Source organism: Marmota monax, unplaced genomic scaffold, assembly GCF_021218885.2.
Source record: "Marmota monax isolate L192 unplaced genomic scaffold, Marmota_monax_Labrador192_F-V1.1 WCK01_AAM20220418_F8-fsc00212, whole genome shotgun sequence".
Taxonomy (NCBI): domain Eukaryota; kingdom Metazoa; phylum Chordata; class Mammalia; order Rodentia; family Sciuridae; genus Marmota; species Marmota monax.
Window position 1 is genome coordinate 2,821,800 of NW_026692413.1, and position 16,448 is coordinate 2,838,247.

The following is a 16,448-nucleotide window of genomic DNA, read 5'->3' on the forward strand; positions in this document are numbered from 1 at the left end:
CAACCAGAGATATGAAAAATTGTGTTCTATATGTGTAATAAAAATCGTAATGCGTTCTGCTGTCATGTAAATTTTTAAAAGTTCAGGAAAAAGAAAGAAAAAATGCTATAACCTAAAGAGTAAAATGTTCAATATTTAAGCTTAGATCTCTCTGTACAGCTGTGTGGGGGATAGGAATTAAAGAAAACAATATCCAATGACTTTTATTGAGGATGGTAAGCAGACTTTATTCAAGAGTGGAATGTTATGATAATTACAGTGACAATAGTAATTGGATCTAGCAGTGTATGATGAAAGATTGGTGTCAACTCTTCATATATCATGGATAGGTGGGAATTTATAGCCAAGGAAGAGGTAATCAGTAGATGGAAAATTCTAAACAGTTACATTTAGTGTTAAGGAAAATCTCTGGGTAAACTCTCCTAACAGGATACTTTGGATATCAGATATCACTTCAAGGATGGTAGAATATGAGGAAACTAATTCTATCTAAAAGATGATCAGATAATTAGGATAGGGGTTCTTACTAAACTGATTTAGCAGAATTCTTGCTACAACTGAATTTTATAAGGAAATTACTAGAATAGTCTTAGGATAAGTTTCAAGAAATAGTCAAATATTTGGTCAAAGAATCTTGCCAGGTTTATCTGCATATAACTTACTTTTTCTTTTAAGGGTACAGAAGTTATGCTTTATTGTTGAGAGCCACAGCCAAAGAGGCCCCAGCAAACTTCCAGCTGCCAGCAAACTTCCAGCTGCCAGCTGATGATTGGCTCACAGCAGCCCCAGCAAACTTCTAGCTGCCAACTGACTGGCTCCTCTGCGGTGATGCTCATTGGGCTGTTTCCCCGCCCTTTCAGACCAGTAGCTGCTCATTGGGGGACTTTTTTGGCTCCGCCCACGCAACCCAGCCAATCGGCCTCAAGAGTAGGAGGAGTGGGGGAGATTGACAGGCTTGTGGGAAGCCGGTGGTGGCAGTTGGGCTCTGAAGGTTTTTCCTGAGGAGCTGTGTGGTTTGGTGTGTGTGTTCTAAAAATAAAGTTCGTTTCTTTTGACAAGTGGCTCCTGAATTGTGCCCAGCCAGACTGTGGCACTTTATTTCATTATTTGTATAGTTGCTGGAATGCTAAGTAAAAGAGAAATTTAATGAATCAGACACAATTTTCCTATGTCCATATATGAATACACAACCCGTGAAACTAACTCTACATCATGTACAACATAAAGAATGGGTTTCTAATTAGAATATGTTGTGCTACGTGTGTGTATAATATGTCAAAACATACTCTACTTTCATGTATATCTAAAAAGAACAAATAAAAATTTAAAAAATAAGTTTAACAAAACATGATACAGTCATATAAAGTAAGACTGCTACTTTTTAACCCAAACTCAGAAATTGTTTCTAAAGTGAAGCTGCAGCTTCACTTTAGAAACAGAGGTAAAATGCTATATTATTTTGGTCTCAGTAGTTGAGGCATGTAATAAAAACAAAACTCTCTAAAGTACCTTAATAAATTATATGCAAAAAATAAGTCCCTGGTTCCCGTGAAAGAATTGTTTTTATTTATTACAGTTCCCCAGAAGTAGTAATGCTCTTTGGAGAGTAGTAGTTGGTGCTTATTCTAAGGCCATTCTGTGAAACCAACTGCTTAGTTGTTCTTTAAAGCAGCTTATGAATCCACTTTGCTTCAGGCTGAGGAATAAAGCAGAAAGATGAAAATAAAACAGAAAACATTATTAAATATAGAAAACCCCTGATGTGTTGCAGACCATACCAAAGCATATAATTAATACATGGAAGGATACTTGGATATCATTTTTATTATTTATTCTTAAAAATGCAGGTTCCTGGACTCCAGATCTACCAAATCAAAATCTCTGAACATTGAGTCTAGCAATGTGCATGCTGATCAAGCTTCCTGAGTGATGATAATGTCCAGTGAAGGGTGAGAATTAATGAATGCGAGACTAGTCACCATTATTTGTACATGAATCAAAGTACATCATTATCACTTCATCAGTATAATCTCTCACTTTTTAACTACTAACTATTTTAGTGGACTAGAATGTCTAAAGATGAAAATATAACATAAAATGGATTTAAAAATAACTGATAGTAACTGCAAATTTTACCAGGATGATACAAATATTTTTAGTTGTAAATGTGTCTACTATAGAGATGTGTCATTCACATATAGATTTTTCTCTAGCTGGAATATGATAGTATTCTCTGCTGCCTCTATTAATATTATGGTTTTATCTTTTCCTTCTAATTCTCTATGTTTCATAATTATCATTTCCATGAAAGTGTATTATTCTGTTTCATGTTTTACTATAGCATTCCCTTAATTTTATATATTTAATTTAATTCCAAAGTCTTTCTCTTATAGATTGCATTGCAGTCATCATTTATGATTCTTTCTACATATTCCCACATACACCCAGAAGAAGGTAGGAAAGTTTGCATAGGTCTCCTTCTGTAATCATCAGTGAATAAATGCACCACTGTCTTTGAAGCTTCAACAGCTGCAATATATCTATTACATAAATAATAAATACAAAATTATATTTGCTGTATTTATGATATATGTGTGTGTGTTTTGTTGAATTATTAGAGGTGAAATTACCCCATAGGGTTGATTAGATTGATAGCTACCCATAGTCAACACATTTTCATGATTATATCTCATATTTATTTCTTCCTGCACAAATTATCTCTTATTTTTGTTTAACTTTTCCCCTATACTAAGGATTGAACTCAGAGCCTCATGCAAGCTAGGCAAACATTGCACCACTGAACTATATCCTTAGCCCTTTTCTGATTTAATCTTATAAGGATTTTGATTTTATTCTCAGAAATGTGCCTCTTCAGCACTCTTGATTAATAGTTCAATATTCTTTCAAACATTGCTATGCTTCCCAAATAATTGAGGTAAAGTGTTGATTAGATCTAGCTTTAAATACATGTGGAATTACTTCTATCTAGATATTGTGATTTGGGAGATGCACTACAGATGCCTTGCATTCTAAAGCATTCCACATTATTCCAAATCCAAATGCATTTTTTAGATCTGTAGCTTTAGCATTTTTAAACTCCTTTGTTAAACTATAATTATTGGTGGAAGAATAACAAAAAACAAACTTAATGCCTTCTTGGTAAGTTAACTTGATAGCTCTGAAAATGAAAAATTTTTGAAAATGTCCAAATAATGGGACATTGTACAAGGAAGTGATATTGTGGAATTAGAATTTATTATTGACAGCCGGGGTCCAACAATAGGACATGAAGCCTCATGGTAGGTGAGGAGGAAAGGGTAGATTAATTGGATGCATTCTTAGAGTGCCAGAAAGTAGCAGAAAATCAATAATTACAACACAAGCAAAACATTATTTGGAAAGTATATAGATTAAAAATGCATTTAAGAAATTATCCTCATATAAATCAGAACTTAATTTCCCTTCCTCCTGTTAGAGGTTTTACTTATTTCTTGTAATAAACTTTTGGAGTGGTGTCAAAATATCCTGTTGCTGCTTTTATGGGCTTTAGCCTTTTATTCTGACTACTATGACAGTTATTACTCAGTTAACATACTCTTTCAGAATCATCTTTTAATGTTCCATCTCTTAATACAATTTCACAGTTGCGTTAGTTGAGTAGTTTTGGATAGAAACTTTTCTATTGTCTGTCTGTCAAAATTTTCCTCATCCTTCATGATCCAGCTTAAATATCAGTTTCTTCACCATTATTCAACTAATGAATAGATTAGTTCATAGACTGAGCACACCAAAAATTCATAATAACTCCATCCTGTGTTCATGTAACTGTCCAATAATTATTTCATTCATTTCTCCCTACTTATCTAAGAAATATCATCTACTTATTCAACAAATATTGAGTGCCAGACACTTTTTAGGTCATTTCAGATATATTAGTAAGCAAAGCAAGGAGTTTAGCTTTAAGGAGTTTGCTTTTCTAGCAAAGGGTATGTACAATCCACAACCAACATAATAAATAATTAAATTAAATATTGGAAGGTAGCAAATTAATGAACATGTAGATGAGATAAGGGTGAGAGTGTGAAGGGGAAGAATAGCATTTTTTTGGTACCACGTATTGAACCCAGGGGCACTTAACTGCTGAGCCATATCCCCAGCCTTTTTTTTTTTTTTTTGTATTTTATTATAGACAGGGTCTTATTGGGTTGCTTAGGGCCTCCATAAGTTGCTGAGGCTGGAGCTGAATTTTCCGTCCTCCTGCCTCAGCTTTCTGATGCTGGGATTACAGGTAAGCACCACCATGCCCAACAGTTGCACTTTTAAATAATGAGGTCAGAGTTGCCTCATTGAGAATTTGACAGGTGAGCAAATTTTTGAAGAAGTAAGGGAGTTAACCATGCAGAAATCTATGGAAAGAATACTCTAGGTAGAGGAAATGACAACTATATACCCCTAAATAATATTCCTGGGTTATTCAAGGAATAGTGGAGGAGCCAATGTGGTTAAATCAGGTTGACAAAGTAGAAAAAAAATGAAATAAGAGGTAAAAGTGAGTCATATTATCTAGGGCTTTGTTGAAAATTGTAAACATTTTGTCATTTATTCTGGCATTATAGAGTTTTTTCAGGTTAGTTTGTTTCTTTCAGTTTTAATTTAATTCTGCTGATTCTAAGTATCATATATTTTCATCAACTTTGTTTTAAACAGCTTTGTTGATTAAATGGATATAAAACAAACTACATCAATTTACAGGTTGATGGGTTTCTACAGACATACAGTTGTCAAAACACTCCTGCAGTCAAGACATTGAACACTTCACTCACTCCCCAAAAGTTTCATATGCCCCTTCCCTTTGTTACAGGAGTTGTAAGCATAGGGTGACATAATCTGATATTCAAGGGGACATTTTTAAGTCTTCTTTTTAAACTTATTTATTGGTGCATAATAACTATGCACAACAGTAGGATTTGTTGTCAGATATTCATTCATGCACAGGATAGAACAGCATAATTTGGTGATAATACAATGAGGAAAGATTAAAAGCATAAAGATCTCTTATACAGTTACTGCAGTAATTCAGGAGAGTGATAACAATTGCTTAGACTTGCAGCATCACAACACAGTTAATGGGTAGCAATTAAATTCTAGGTATATTTTCAAGATAGGGTCAACAGAATCCAGCAAAGTTTGCAAAAGATAATTCAGATAAAATGGAGAAAGTTAAATTGATGAGTCAAATGAATATTACAAAAAATCCAAATAAAAATGTAATGTTCAAGTTAAAAATAAAGCCATGGCTTCTGCTGGCAAAATCTCCATGTTAATCAACAGATATTTATTAATCATATTCAGCATGCAGAACAACATTCTGGTGCTATGGTGAATATAAGAATTTAGTCAATGCCAATGGGGGATTTTCAGTTTGTTTGGAAGATAATATTAATGTCAACCAAAAAATAGAAAAAAATGTGTTATTTTTTGGAGGGAAAGTTGTGTTTTGAAGTAAATAACAAAAGAAGGGGGTACTGAAGAAAAATGGGAGTAATATAAAGAAGGCAAAAGGCAGTAATAACTATAATAAATCATTGTATTTATATAATAATTTGTCATTTACAAAACTCTTTTAACTTCTTTCTCATTTGAACATAAGAATAATTTATTATAATGAGTAGGTTAGATACTATTATTTATAGAGGATTTATTTCAAATCACTCATGCACAAAAATACAATTTAAAGATAAATTTAAATCTCAAATCCTTTTTTTCCCATCTGCAACTATAAATTGATTAAATATAAGAAATAACAGGTGAGCTTTTGGATAAGAGAACAGTCTAGAGATATATTTTATTCCTTCAGAGGTATGAAAAAATAAAAATAGAAATGCAAAATGGAAGAAATAATAATATAAAAATGCTTCCAAATAGAATATGTAGAGAAGAATGAACGTCTAAAAACTGAGCCATAAAAAAACAATATTGAATTGCACATGGAAAAAAGTGTAAGTATCAGAAACTGAGATAGAGAAATAGTGATATGAGAAGAGGAGGAAACAAATATGAGAGTAAACATTCAGGGATATTACAGGAAGAGATATATTTCTGATAAAGACAAAAGGTGACAAGGAAATGTCAATAGAGACAAAGCCATAGAATTTGGTGAAAGATCACTATAGGAAATCATGTATACTATGGAGGCTTACTCAGCCATAAAAAATAAAATGAAATTATGTCATTTACTGTTAAATGGAGGAACAACAGGAGGTACATCATACTAAATGAAATAATCCTGACTCAGAAATTGACTGTTCAAACGTTTTTTTTCTCATATTTGGAATCTATTGAGAAGGAAAATAATGTATAAAAAAGGGATCTCATGAAAATAGAAGGGAGAATAACAGAACAGACAAGGGGATCGAGAGGGAGGGAATAGTGTAGTGCATCAGGTGGTACTAGAGAAGGAAAACTACCAAATTATGCTATATTCATGTACAAATACACCACAACAAATACAGGTTTTACATATAACTACAATGAAATGATTAAATTAATAATAATAAAAAGAAAATGGATATTAGAATAGAGAAAGTGAATCATGCAGAAGGTGGAGGGGAGGGAAAGGAAAGTTTCAGGGGAATGAATCTGATCAAATTATGTGCATGTATAAATATGACATAATAATCTGAAGAATTATAATATGCTAATTAAAATGAGCAATTTTAAATGAAGAACTAGTAGCAACAGGAAAGAACTTAAAGAGTAAGGAAACTAGGCAAAAATTTCAAAATATAATATTTAAAGTCATAAATGGACTTAATAAAGAAATAAAAATAAAGGTTGAACCATACTAGAAGAAGGAATGTGAGGTCCTTAGAACATATTACATAAACATGGTAGAAAATCAATAGAAAATGTGTAAAATTAAGAAGCATATATGTAAAGATATTATTTATAGATATGGAAGTAAGCAGAAAAAAATTAAAATCTGGAACGTATATATGAGTCTTTCTGTCTAGGCTATTAAATTACAATCATGTAATTCCATATAATCTTTTTTTGGCTCAGTAAATGATAATACTTGATGGAAAACAAAATGCATTATCAATTAATCAATTTTCTAGAGAAAACAACAACAGTTGAGAATATTGGTTGGTTTACTTATAGACTTGAACATTTTCCACAGAATCTTTTTCTTTTTAATTTTATTTATATAATCTGAATAAAATTAAAATCCACCTATATATTTTGGGGAAATATAATAGGAGGAGAGGAGAGCTTCAGGGTTATGCAAAATACAATGCCATACACTACACTAAGCAATGTACATGCTTAATTTTCCTATGAAAAAGGTCTTTTTAATACCCCATTTTGCAATTCTGAAATGTGGTGTTCCAAATGATTAAGAAAGTACTCAACAGTATTGGTAGTAAGATGTAGACCAAGGATTCAAGTCAAAGCTATCTTAATACAAGAGTGTTAACAGAGCTAACCCTGAAATGTGACAGTAACTTTGTTTATGTTCTGCTGTGAAGCTCAGTAGAACTCGAATGGGGATGGAAAGAGAATATGACGTGATTCTTTGAATCCCTACTAAAGGAAACCTAAGACTTATTAACACAATCTGTTCATATATTCTTCAACACTAAATGAAAAGTATAAATATAAATATTTTTCCAGACACTTAGAATGCACAATGCACTTAAAAAAAATCCCACTTCAAATACCTTGTCTATTATGGCTAGCACAGATATTGGAGAGATAATGATAATGATGATGAGGAGGAGGAGGAGGAGGAAGAGGAGGAAGTGGTGAAGAAGGAGGATGATTGGTACTATTAGTTATGAAAATGTAGAAAAATTGACTGATTCAGGGTATATTTTGGTGGTAGGATAATCATGTCTTACTAAATGTAGAACAACGGGTTTCAGAAATTCAATTATCATGATGTGAACTTGTTAGCTCTTTGGAGAGACCAAATTCTCCACACAATAAATATAGTTCAGGTTCTGCTGTTGAAATTGTGCATATAGCAATAAAGAAAAAAATTACTTCCTGCAGGGAACTTGAATTCTAACAATGATTATAATTTTAAAAATATTGGGCTAGGGTTGTGGCTTAGCAGTAGAGCGCTTGCCTAGCGTGTGCAAGGCCCTGGGTTCGATCCTCAGCACCACATAAAAATAAGTAAATAAAGATATTTTAAAAAAATATTAATCAGCAATTAATTTGAAAATAAAGATAAATTCAGTGAAGAGAAATAAAGTAGGATTCAGGTTTTAGAGATCTAATGGACAGTGGGTAAGCGGGGTAATTAAGGAAGGCTTCTCTGAAGACCACATTTAAGCTGAAAAACTAAGTAATGAGTTTTCTATTCAGAGAGAACAATATAAATCAAAGACTTGGTGAGTAAATGGCTTTGATATGTATGAGAAAGAAAAAGAATGCTAATTCAGCTAGATAGCTAAATAAAAGGCAAAAAGTGATACAATTTAAGGGTGAAAAAAAGGGTAGCAGCTGGATAATGTAGGGACTGAAAACAAGAGTAAGGAATTTGACTCTATCCTGATTGCAATGGGAATCCACCAAAATCTTTTAAGCATTATATTGGTACACTAGTTGGAAACTTTCATAGTATTCCAGAAAGACAATGTTGATGATTTGGGTCATTAAAGTGGTAGTTTTGGAGATGAAGAAAACTGTGCTGCTTCAGGTTATAAGGTAGCTATATCTTACTAGTTGATTACATGTTAGGGGTGAGGAAAAGAGAAATTCATATTGTATTCGGGATTTAAAATCTCAAATAGTTGGATAGTGGTGCCATTTGATAAGACAGAGGCTAGAGTAGGAACAGATTTTAGGAGAGGTTAAGAGTGTTACTGAGTTGCTATGCTTAGTGGCACACTCCTGAATTTCAATTACTTGGGTGGCTGAGGTAGAAAAATCACAAGTTCAAGGTGAGCCTTGACAACTTAGCCAGACCCTACCTCAAAAAAGAGGTGTGGCCTTGGAATGTAGCTTAGTGGTAAAGTACCCCTGAGTTCCATACTCTGTGCAAATAAAACTCCATCTACTGCTGGGCATGATGGTGCAGACCTGTAATCCCTGTAGCCCAGGAGGCTGAGACAGTTTTGCAAATTTGAGGCCAGCCTCTTAGAAATTAGTAAGTCCCTATCTCAAAAACTATATGTAAAATAAAATGGGCTGGGGATGTACAAATCCCCTGGGATCAATTCCCAGTCCCAAAACAAACAAACAAACAAACAAACAAACAAACAAATAAATAAATAAATGTAAAAGAAAGATTGTTGAGACATATTGTGTTGAGGCGCCTAGTAGATAATATAGTGGAGATTTCATGCAGGCACTTGGAGTAAGAATTTAGATCTCAATGGGAAAAGCAAGGCTAAAGATGTTAAGTTTAGAATCATTAGTACATAGATGGCACTTAAAGCCATTGGATTTGGTTAATTCAGCAATGTGGATGGCATATATTAAAAGTCAAGAGCAAGACTTGTGTCATTACAATATTTAATGGTGAAGCAGAAGATAGAATGGAGGTGATTATAAGCTACCACCAAACAGAAATGAAAATAGGAGAGCACAGTGTCACAAATATTAAGTATAGAAAGTGTTTCTAGAAGGAAAGAATGGTTAGTTTAAAAGTTTTTTGATGGCAGAATAACATGGAGAGAGAGAGGAGAAACCAGTGTCTGTGGCCACAAAAATGGTATTTGGTAACCTTTAGAAGAGCAGTTTCAGTAGAATGATAAAGGTGGAAAAGCCTACCTGGACTGGGAATATGTAAAGGAATTTTATTAAGGAGAATAGGTATTATTTCTTATTTTCTTAATTAAATGTAGTCATTGGCTATAATTTTTCTCATAATTTACTTATTTTTATCAAAACTGCTTTTTGTAATAAATGTAGATATTTGAGGGTAATTTTTCACAATTACCTTAAAATTATTCTCCAGTGTATTTTAATTCCTTGTAAGTTTTGTCGACCTGGTGGCTACCCATCCATTGACTCAGTCCATAAGGTTCAGAGAAAAGATATCATGTAAAACAAGGGGTCGTTAATCACATTTGAGTTGCAAAGCAGGCTTTATGAAAATACTGGGAGAAAAATGGGCTTCAGAAGTAGGTCTTGTGAGAAATATAAAAAAGTTTCTAATTTTTAAACTGTTATTAATATATGGAATGCAAGTGGACGTCTGTACATAGTTTTATTATAAACCAAAAATAGAAACTTGGGATATAGGGTAAAATGAATTGCCTACCAGAGTAGAATAGAAACTGAAGCTCCTTGAAAGAGTCAAAGAAGAGGAGGAGAGCGGAGAGTAGAAAGAGGAGGAAAGAAAGGTAGAGTGATAGGAAGAGGCAATAAAGGAAAATGAGAAGCTTAAGATTAAGACCTCACCATAACTACAGATGATCTGTATTTTGCATGACAGAGGGTATTAGTCCCACTATACTGAGAATAGGCAATAAATACTGTGAGAGCAAAGAAACACATTGATGTTCAGAAACCATACATATGAGTTAAACCTCAACCAAAAACTAAAGAGAACCAGAAAGTGAGGCATGTGGAACCAGAAACCATCCTTCCAAAGTGATACATTTTTAAATATTTCCCCTAAAATAAGACTATTTGAGGGGCTGGGATTGTGGCTCAGTGATACAGCACTTGCCTCGCACATGTGAGACCCTGGTTTCGATCTTCAGCACAACATAAAAATAAATAAGTGAAATAAAGGTACTGTGTCCAACTACAACTAAAAAAATAAACATTAAAGAAAGACTACTTGAGGAATGGAGAAGGAAGACATAATCTGTTGAATGAGAAAAAAATAGAAGCTAAATATACATGGTATTTACCTCCAAAGAAATGGAGTTAACCTGAAAGTGACTGTTAGAAACCAAAGGAGACCGGGTTACTTGTGGACAGTTAATATTCATTTTCTGGTATCAGTAAAGATGATAACTCACAAAAAATGTTTAGTCCAGACTCAGATTAAATAACAATTTTTGCACATCTGAATTTTGGGATATTACCAACTGCTATGAGTAGATATTACTTAATTGAGCTTTTACTATATTCAGCAACTTCCCAGGAAATGACTTCATATATCAATTAAATCTGCCAATGTAGAAGTTTTAGTCAGTTTTCAATTTTGATTTAGGTAAGTATAGAGCAGTTAATCATTTTTGTTAAATGACCTTACTTAAAATTAATTTGTTTTCTTAAACTAAGATCCACTTCCCTGTGCTATAGTCCAAATAATTCTTATTCTCTAAAATGTTAACATTTGTTTTGCTACTCTTTTAAGACATTTCACAGTACTTATAATCTCTCCTGCCTCTGAGACCAAATTTGTACAATATTACAATTAAAAGAGGGCTATTCTTTAGAAAATATGAAAATTCAAACTTTTAAAAGTCTTAAATTTAAAAATATATTTTTCCCTGAAAAATAAAACAGGAGTAAACATACCAAAGGAGCATATCTTTGTTTTGGAGGTGGAGGAGGCATCTTGCACTGAGAGACACGTTTCACTTTAGGTGATGGTAAAAAAGGCTCACAAGGAGGGAGTGGTGGTCTTTCTCTTGTTGGAGGAACTCTACCTGAAATTGTTTGCTTCTCTTTTTCTTGGAAAGTAGTCTTTTTGGATGACATTCTGGATCCACCTCTCTTCAGGTCTGTTGGTGCCTTCCTTGAATCTGTGGAAGTGGCATCTGAGTCCTCAGTTATCTTTTTAGAATCCTGTTTATTTAGTGATTTATCAGAGTCATCCGTAGTAGACTCTATTTCCTTCTTTGCATCCTTGGACTCTTTCTTTGAACCTTTCTTACCATCTATTGCCTCTGCATCAGTCTCACTTTCAGTATACTCTTCACCCTTCTTCTTTTTGGCATCTTTCTTGCCCTTCTTTTCACCTTTTTTACCTTTTTTGGTATCCCCTTCAGACTCAGAATCAGCATCAGTAGATCCTGCATCCTTCTTCTTTTTGGCATCTTTCTTGCCCTTCTTTTTACCTTTTTTGGTATCCCCTTCAGATTCAGACTCCTCAGTAGAGGCTGCATCTTTTTTTGAATCCTTCTTCTTGTCACCTTTCTTTGATTTCTTATCCTTCTTATCATCTTTCTTTGTATCTTTTGACTCTTCAGATTCAGCATCAGTGGACTCTGTGTCCTTCTTTGAATTCTTCTTCTTGTCACCTTTCTTTGATTTCTTATCCTTCTTATCATCTTTCTTTGCATCTTTTGACTCTTCAGATTCAGCATCAGTAGACTCTGTGTCCTTCTTTGAATCCTTCTTCTTATCCTTCTTTCCACCTTTCTTATCCTTCTTCTTTGCATCTTTTGAGTCTTCAGATTCTGCATCAGAGCCTTTCTTTCCGCCCTTCTTTTTCCCCTCCTTTTTTTCCTTCTTTGCATCTTTCTTTGAATTGTTCTGTGAATAATTCTTTGACCATGTATTGACATCCATGAATTTAGTAACAATCTCCTCCAAATACATAATTAAATCTACATTTGAAATATTTATTGAGCAAGTCTCTGATTTGCCATCAGAATTCTTCTTTAAGATCACCTTAGAGTCTTTCTTTGGATTGTTTCTTGAGTATGTGGATTCAGTATCTCTCTTCTTGGAATTCATTGTATTCTTCATATCTTTATTTGAATATGTTTTAGAGCCTAACTTAGAATATTTGAATTCTGGATTTTTTTCTGATTTGGATTTTGATTTCTTAAATATTTCACTTTCAAATGATGTTTTTGATGGAGTTTTATCTCCTTTACTTATTCTTTTAGGCTTATCATCTTTTACTATTTTCTTGGATTCTGGATTTGCTACATATGGGCCTGTTTCTTTCTTGGAATAATTCTCTAAAATTGTTCTATTTTTAACATCTTTTGACGTTTTAATTTCTGCCCTTATATCACGGGTTTTGGGATTATAATGATGTCTGAATGGAGCCTGTATCCCGATAGCTAGGTAAATGGATGGCCTTTGAAAAATTTTTCTAAAAGAATGCCTTATCCATATATGAGCTGGCTTCTGACCTTCCTCTAGTTTTCTTTGGTCTTGCCTCTGAAAAGTTAAGTTAGAATAACGAGAATTTGTGAATGTTCTATATTTTCATATTGCCATATTGAAATAGTTTATCTTTTCATTAAAAATCTATTCAAAATTGAATATAATATTTTTTCTATTTCAAGGTTGTGTGTGTGTGTGTGTGTATGTGTATGTGTCATAATTCTGCTTTGAAAATTATATGACTTTAAGGGAAATGTTAGGATACTCTTAATGATTCATATTAGGATTGGAACAAGTTCTTAATGATCTATGATATCTATGATCTGTCCTGACAATCAAAAGTGTGGTCCTTTTGGAACATTATCTCTGACATGCTGCATGCCCCCCCCCCGATTGAGCCAGGAAAAACTGATGACTTTGAAATTTATCAGGGATATTCTTGTGATAGGTGTATTATTCAGAACAAACTTTCTATTTCTGCTTTTCAAGTCTCTAGTCAAAATTAAAACCTGAGATCATGACTGTGGAGTATTGTTGAAAATGGGGACAAAAAAATGAAACAAACATTTCATTTGATCTACATAAACTTGGGTAGCAATGCTATAACTGGTTTTCAACTCATATCCAAAGATTTGTCAAATGTGGTTTTAATAAGTTGCCACAAAAACTGATTTTATATTTACTTATTATACTCTTTGAATATTCCAGTAGAGACACCAACAATCCAATGTCCATATGATATTAAAAGAGAAACACGAAGAGAAGTATGCTTCTTGGATCACTACCAGTATAATTAATGGCCTTTGAATGAATGCATTAGCTGTAACTTTGGGAGATGCTTTAAAAATATTGTGATAGCAAAATAGGTGTCCCATGCATACCAGTTTTATGCTTTGCTAATTAATAGGATAACTCATTTTATAGAAGGAATAGTAAACTTCAATCTTCTAGTATCATGTAGCCTCAATTGCAAATCAAAGAATATAGGAAGCTGCAAAACCACAAAATCACTTCTGCTATAATATTCAAATTTTAGGTTATTTTTGTGTGTAGCTGGTGAACATTTTCTGACAGTAACCACCAGATATAGCATTAGACTTCAAGATTGATTAATTCATTAGCTATGTAATGACTTTGATGTAAAGTAACATGTACAAATAAGAGTTTAATCTGAAACAAGTTTGAGGCAATCTGTTCAACAGAGAAAAATAAATTCAAAATCTGCTTCCAGGTATTAGATTATTTTTATATGACTTATTTACATAGGTTGTACCAATTTAGATTAAGTTTAAAATAATCTTTTCCCTACTTACAGAAACTGTGATTTGTAATTCTGAAGGTCTTGCTTTCTCTTTTCTACTTGGCATGGATGGTCTGGGAAATGTCCAAGCAAAGTGTTCTTGATTCCATGATTTTCCACTAGTTTCACTGACTAAAATGAGAGAAAGCAACAAATAATTTGAAATTAATAGCAACACTTGCATCAACACTGAAACATTCTTCAGCAATATATATATCTATATCTATATCTATATATATCTATATCTATATCTATATCTATATCTATATCTATATCTATATATATCTATATATATATATATCTATATCTATATATCTATCTATCTATATATATATATATATATATATATATATATATATATATTTAGGATAACTCAAAATATAGCTTCTTTCTGGAGACTTGTAATTTATTTGTATAGTAATCAGGGAAAATAAAAATCAATTACTCTGTTTAATATTGAATTCTGCTTAATGTAACATTTATAATTTTATTTCCTGGATTTAAAAATTTCATAAATATTTACCTAAATCATCTTGGTAAAATAAAATAGTAGGAATGGAAAACAGATAAAGATTAACTATTTCATTCCAAATGCCTACATCATCTCCTTTGTTTTGGTTTGTTTTCCTTATGCCATTTTGGTTATATTGCAGATAATATTATGATTCCTTCTATAGTTCCCACAATAATTAGTGCAATGCTCACCATAAATTATTCAGTATGATGTTTGATTGATTAATTTTGAGTGCTTGTTTTAGCACCACTGTCACTTCAATATTATCCCAAATAATAGAACTTAGGGCTATTAACCAAGTAGTGAGTATGACAAAACTTCTTAAAGAATGGCGTATATACACTTGAGGGCATCCAGAATAGAATAATTAGGAAAATCAAATTACTCATAAGCTATTTCAAAAGAGCAATGGTATTCAAAACTCAGGATAGTTCTCCTGGAGATGAAGAGTCTAGTGAGAGATGTGATCAATTTATTCATATATTTAAAGAGCTACTATATGAGAGAGTAGTAGTAGTAGTAGTAGTAGTGATAACATAATTTCAATTGTTAACATTTATGTGGTGTTTAATATTGTCAAACTATGTTCCAAGTGCTTAATATATAAACCCACTTATTCATTACAAAACTCTTTGAAATAGAAAAGACAATTACCTCCATTTCTTATGAATGAAGAAAAATAAAGCACTGATAGAAGTTAAATTCTTCCCTCAAATCATAAAGCTATTAAATAGTAAAGGTTCACATATAGACAAGTTGACCTCTGAGTTCATGTTCTTAATCACAATGTTACAGTTTTCTTTCTATATTTCCAGAGGGAAGAACTATTGGAAAAAATTGTAGCATAATGAATTATTTCAGCTCAATATATTAATGAGAATTTCCAAAGTTGCAGCTCTTCAACAAATGGTATGTTCAGTAATTACATTCACCTCTCTAACTATATTTGTTCTCCTTAATTTGGGTTTTGTAATTTTGATTTTTGGACACAAGATGAAGTTAAATAAGTAAGCAGATTTTATACTATGAGGAGGAAGGAAAAGCTAAACAAGTCTTTCATTTTAAGTTAGCTAATACAGACCCATATTAAGGTCAGAACACAAACATGCATTCATTATGTTTTATCACAAGTTCAAGGAAGTTATTGATTTGTCATATTTAACAGAAGATTCTAGTCATTATTTGCTAAAATTATTTTAAACTGTAAAAAATAATTGAACTTCAAAGACTAAGTTCTTACTTGGAATGGTATTAGCATATGTTGTGATGTTCACGTCTTGTCTGTCAAAAAAAGAAAAATGTTTTAATTGAATTTATATTATCAATAATAATAGCCATAAATATAATCATCCAATAACTACACTTTGTAAATCCATGAAATCTCTCATCATCAATTCTTAAAAACAAAATAAAGTAAATCAAAATAGTGAAATCTATTTATATTTGAGTCAAAACTATTTTCACTTCCAAAATAAAGCTCTAATACCCAGCACAAAACACAGTCCTTATGTATCATTAAATAACAACTAACTTAAAAATGTCTATAAAAGACACTGAGTAAAACAGTTTCTAAGCTAGTGGTTTTAAACTAGATGTAAA

At 32.4% G+C, this 16,448-nt stretch overlaps 1 protein-coding gene across 1 annotated transcript; it reads right to left on the minus strand.

The window, feature by feature from the left end:
* Positions 1–1,663: 1,663 nt before the first annotated feature.
* On the minus strand, positions 1,664–16,130 carry LOC124091542 (cylicin-1-like; the record flags this gene model as incomplete). The annotated part of the gene is made up of 4 exons (XM_046442615.1): positions 1,664–1,696; positions 11,491–13,089; positions 14,349–14,467; positions 16,090–16,130. Coding segments are annotated over 4 exons (1,792 nt in total), but the record flags the coding sequence as incomplete, so codon positions are not given.
* Between the last annotated feature and the right edge of the window lie 318 nt (positions 16,131–16,448).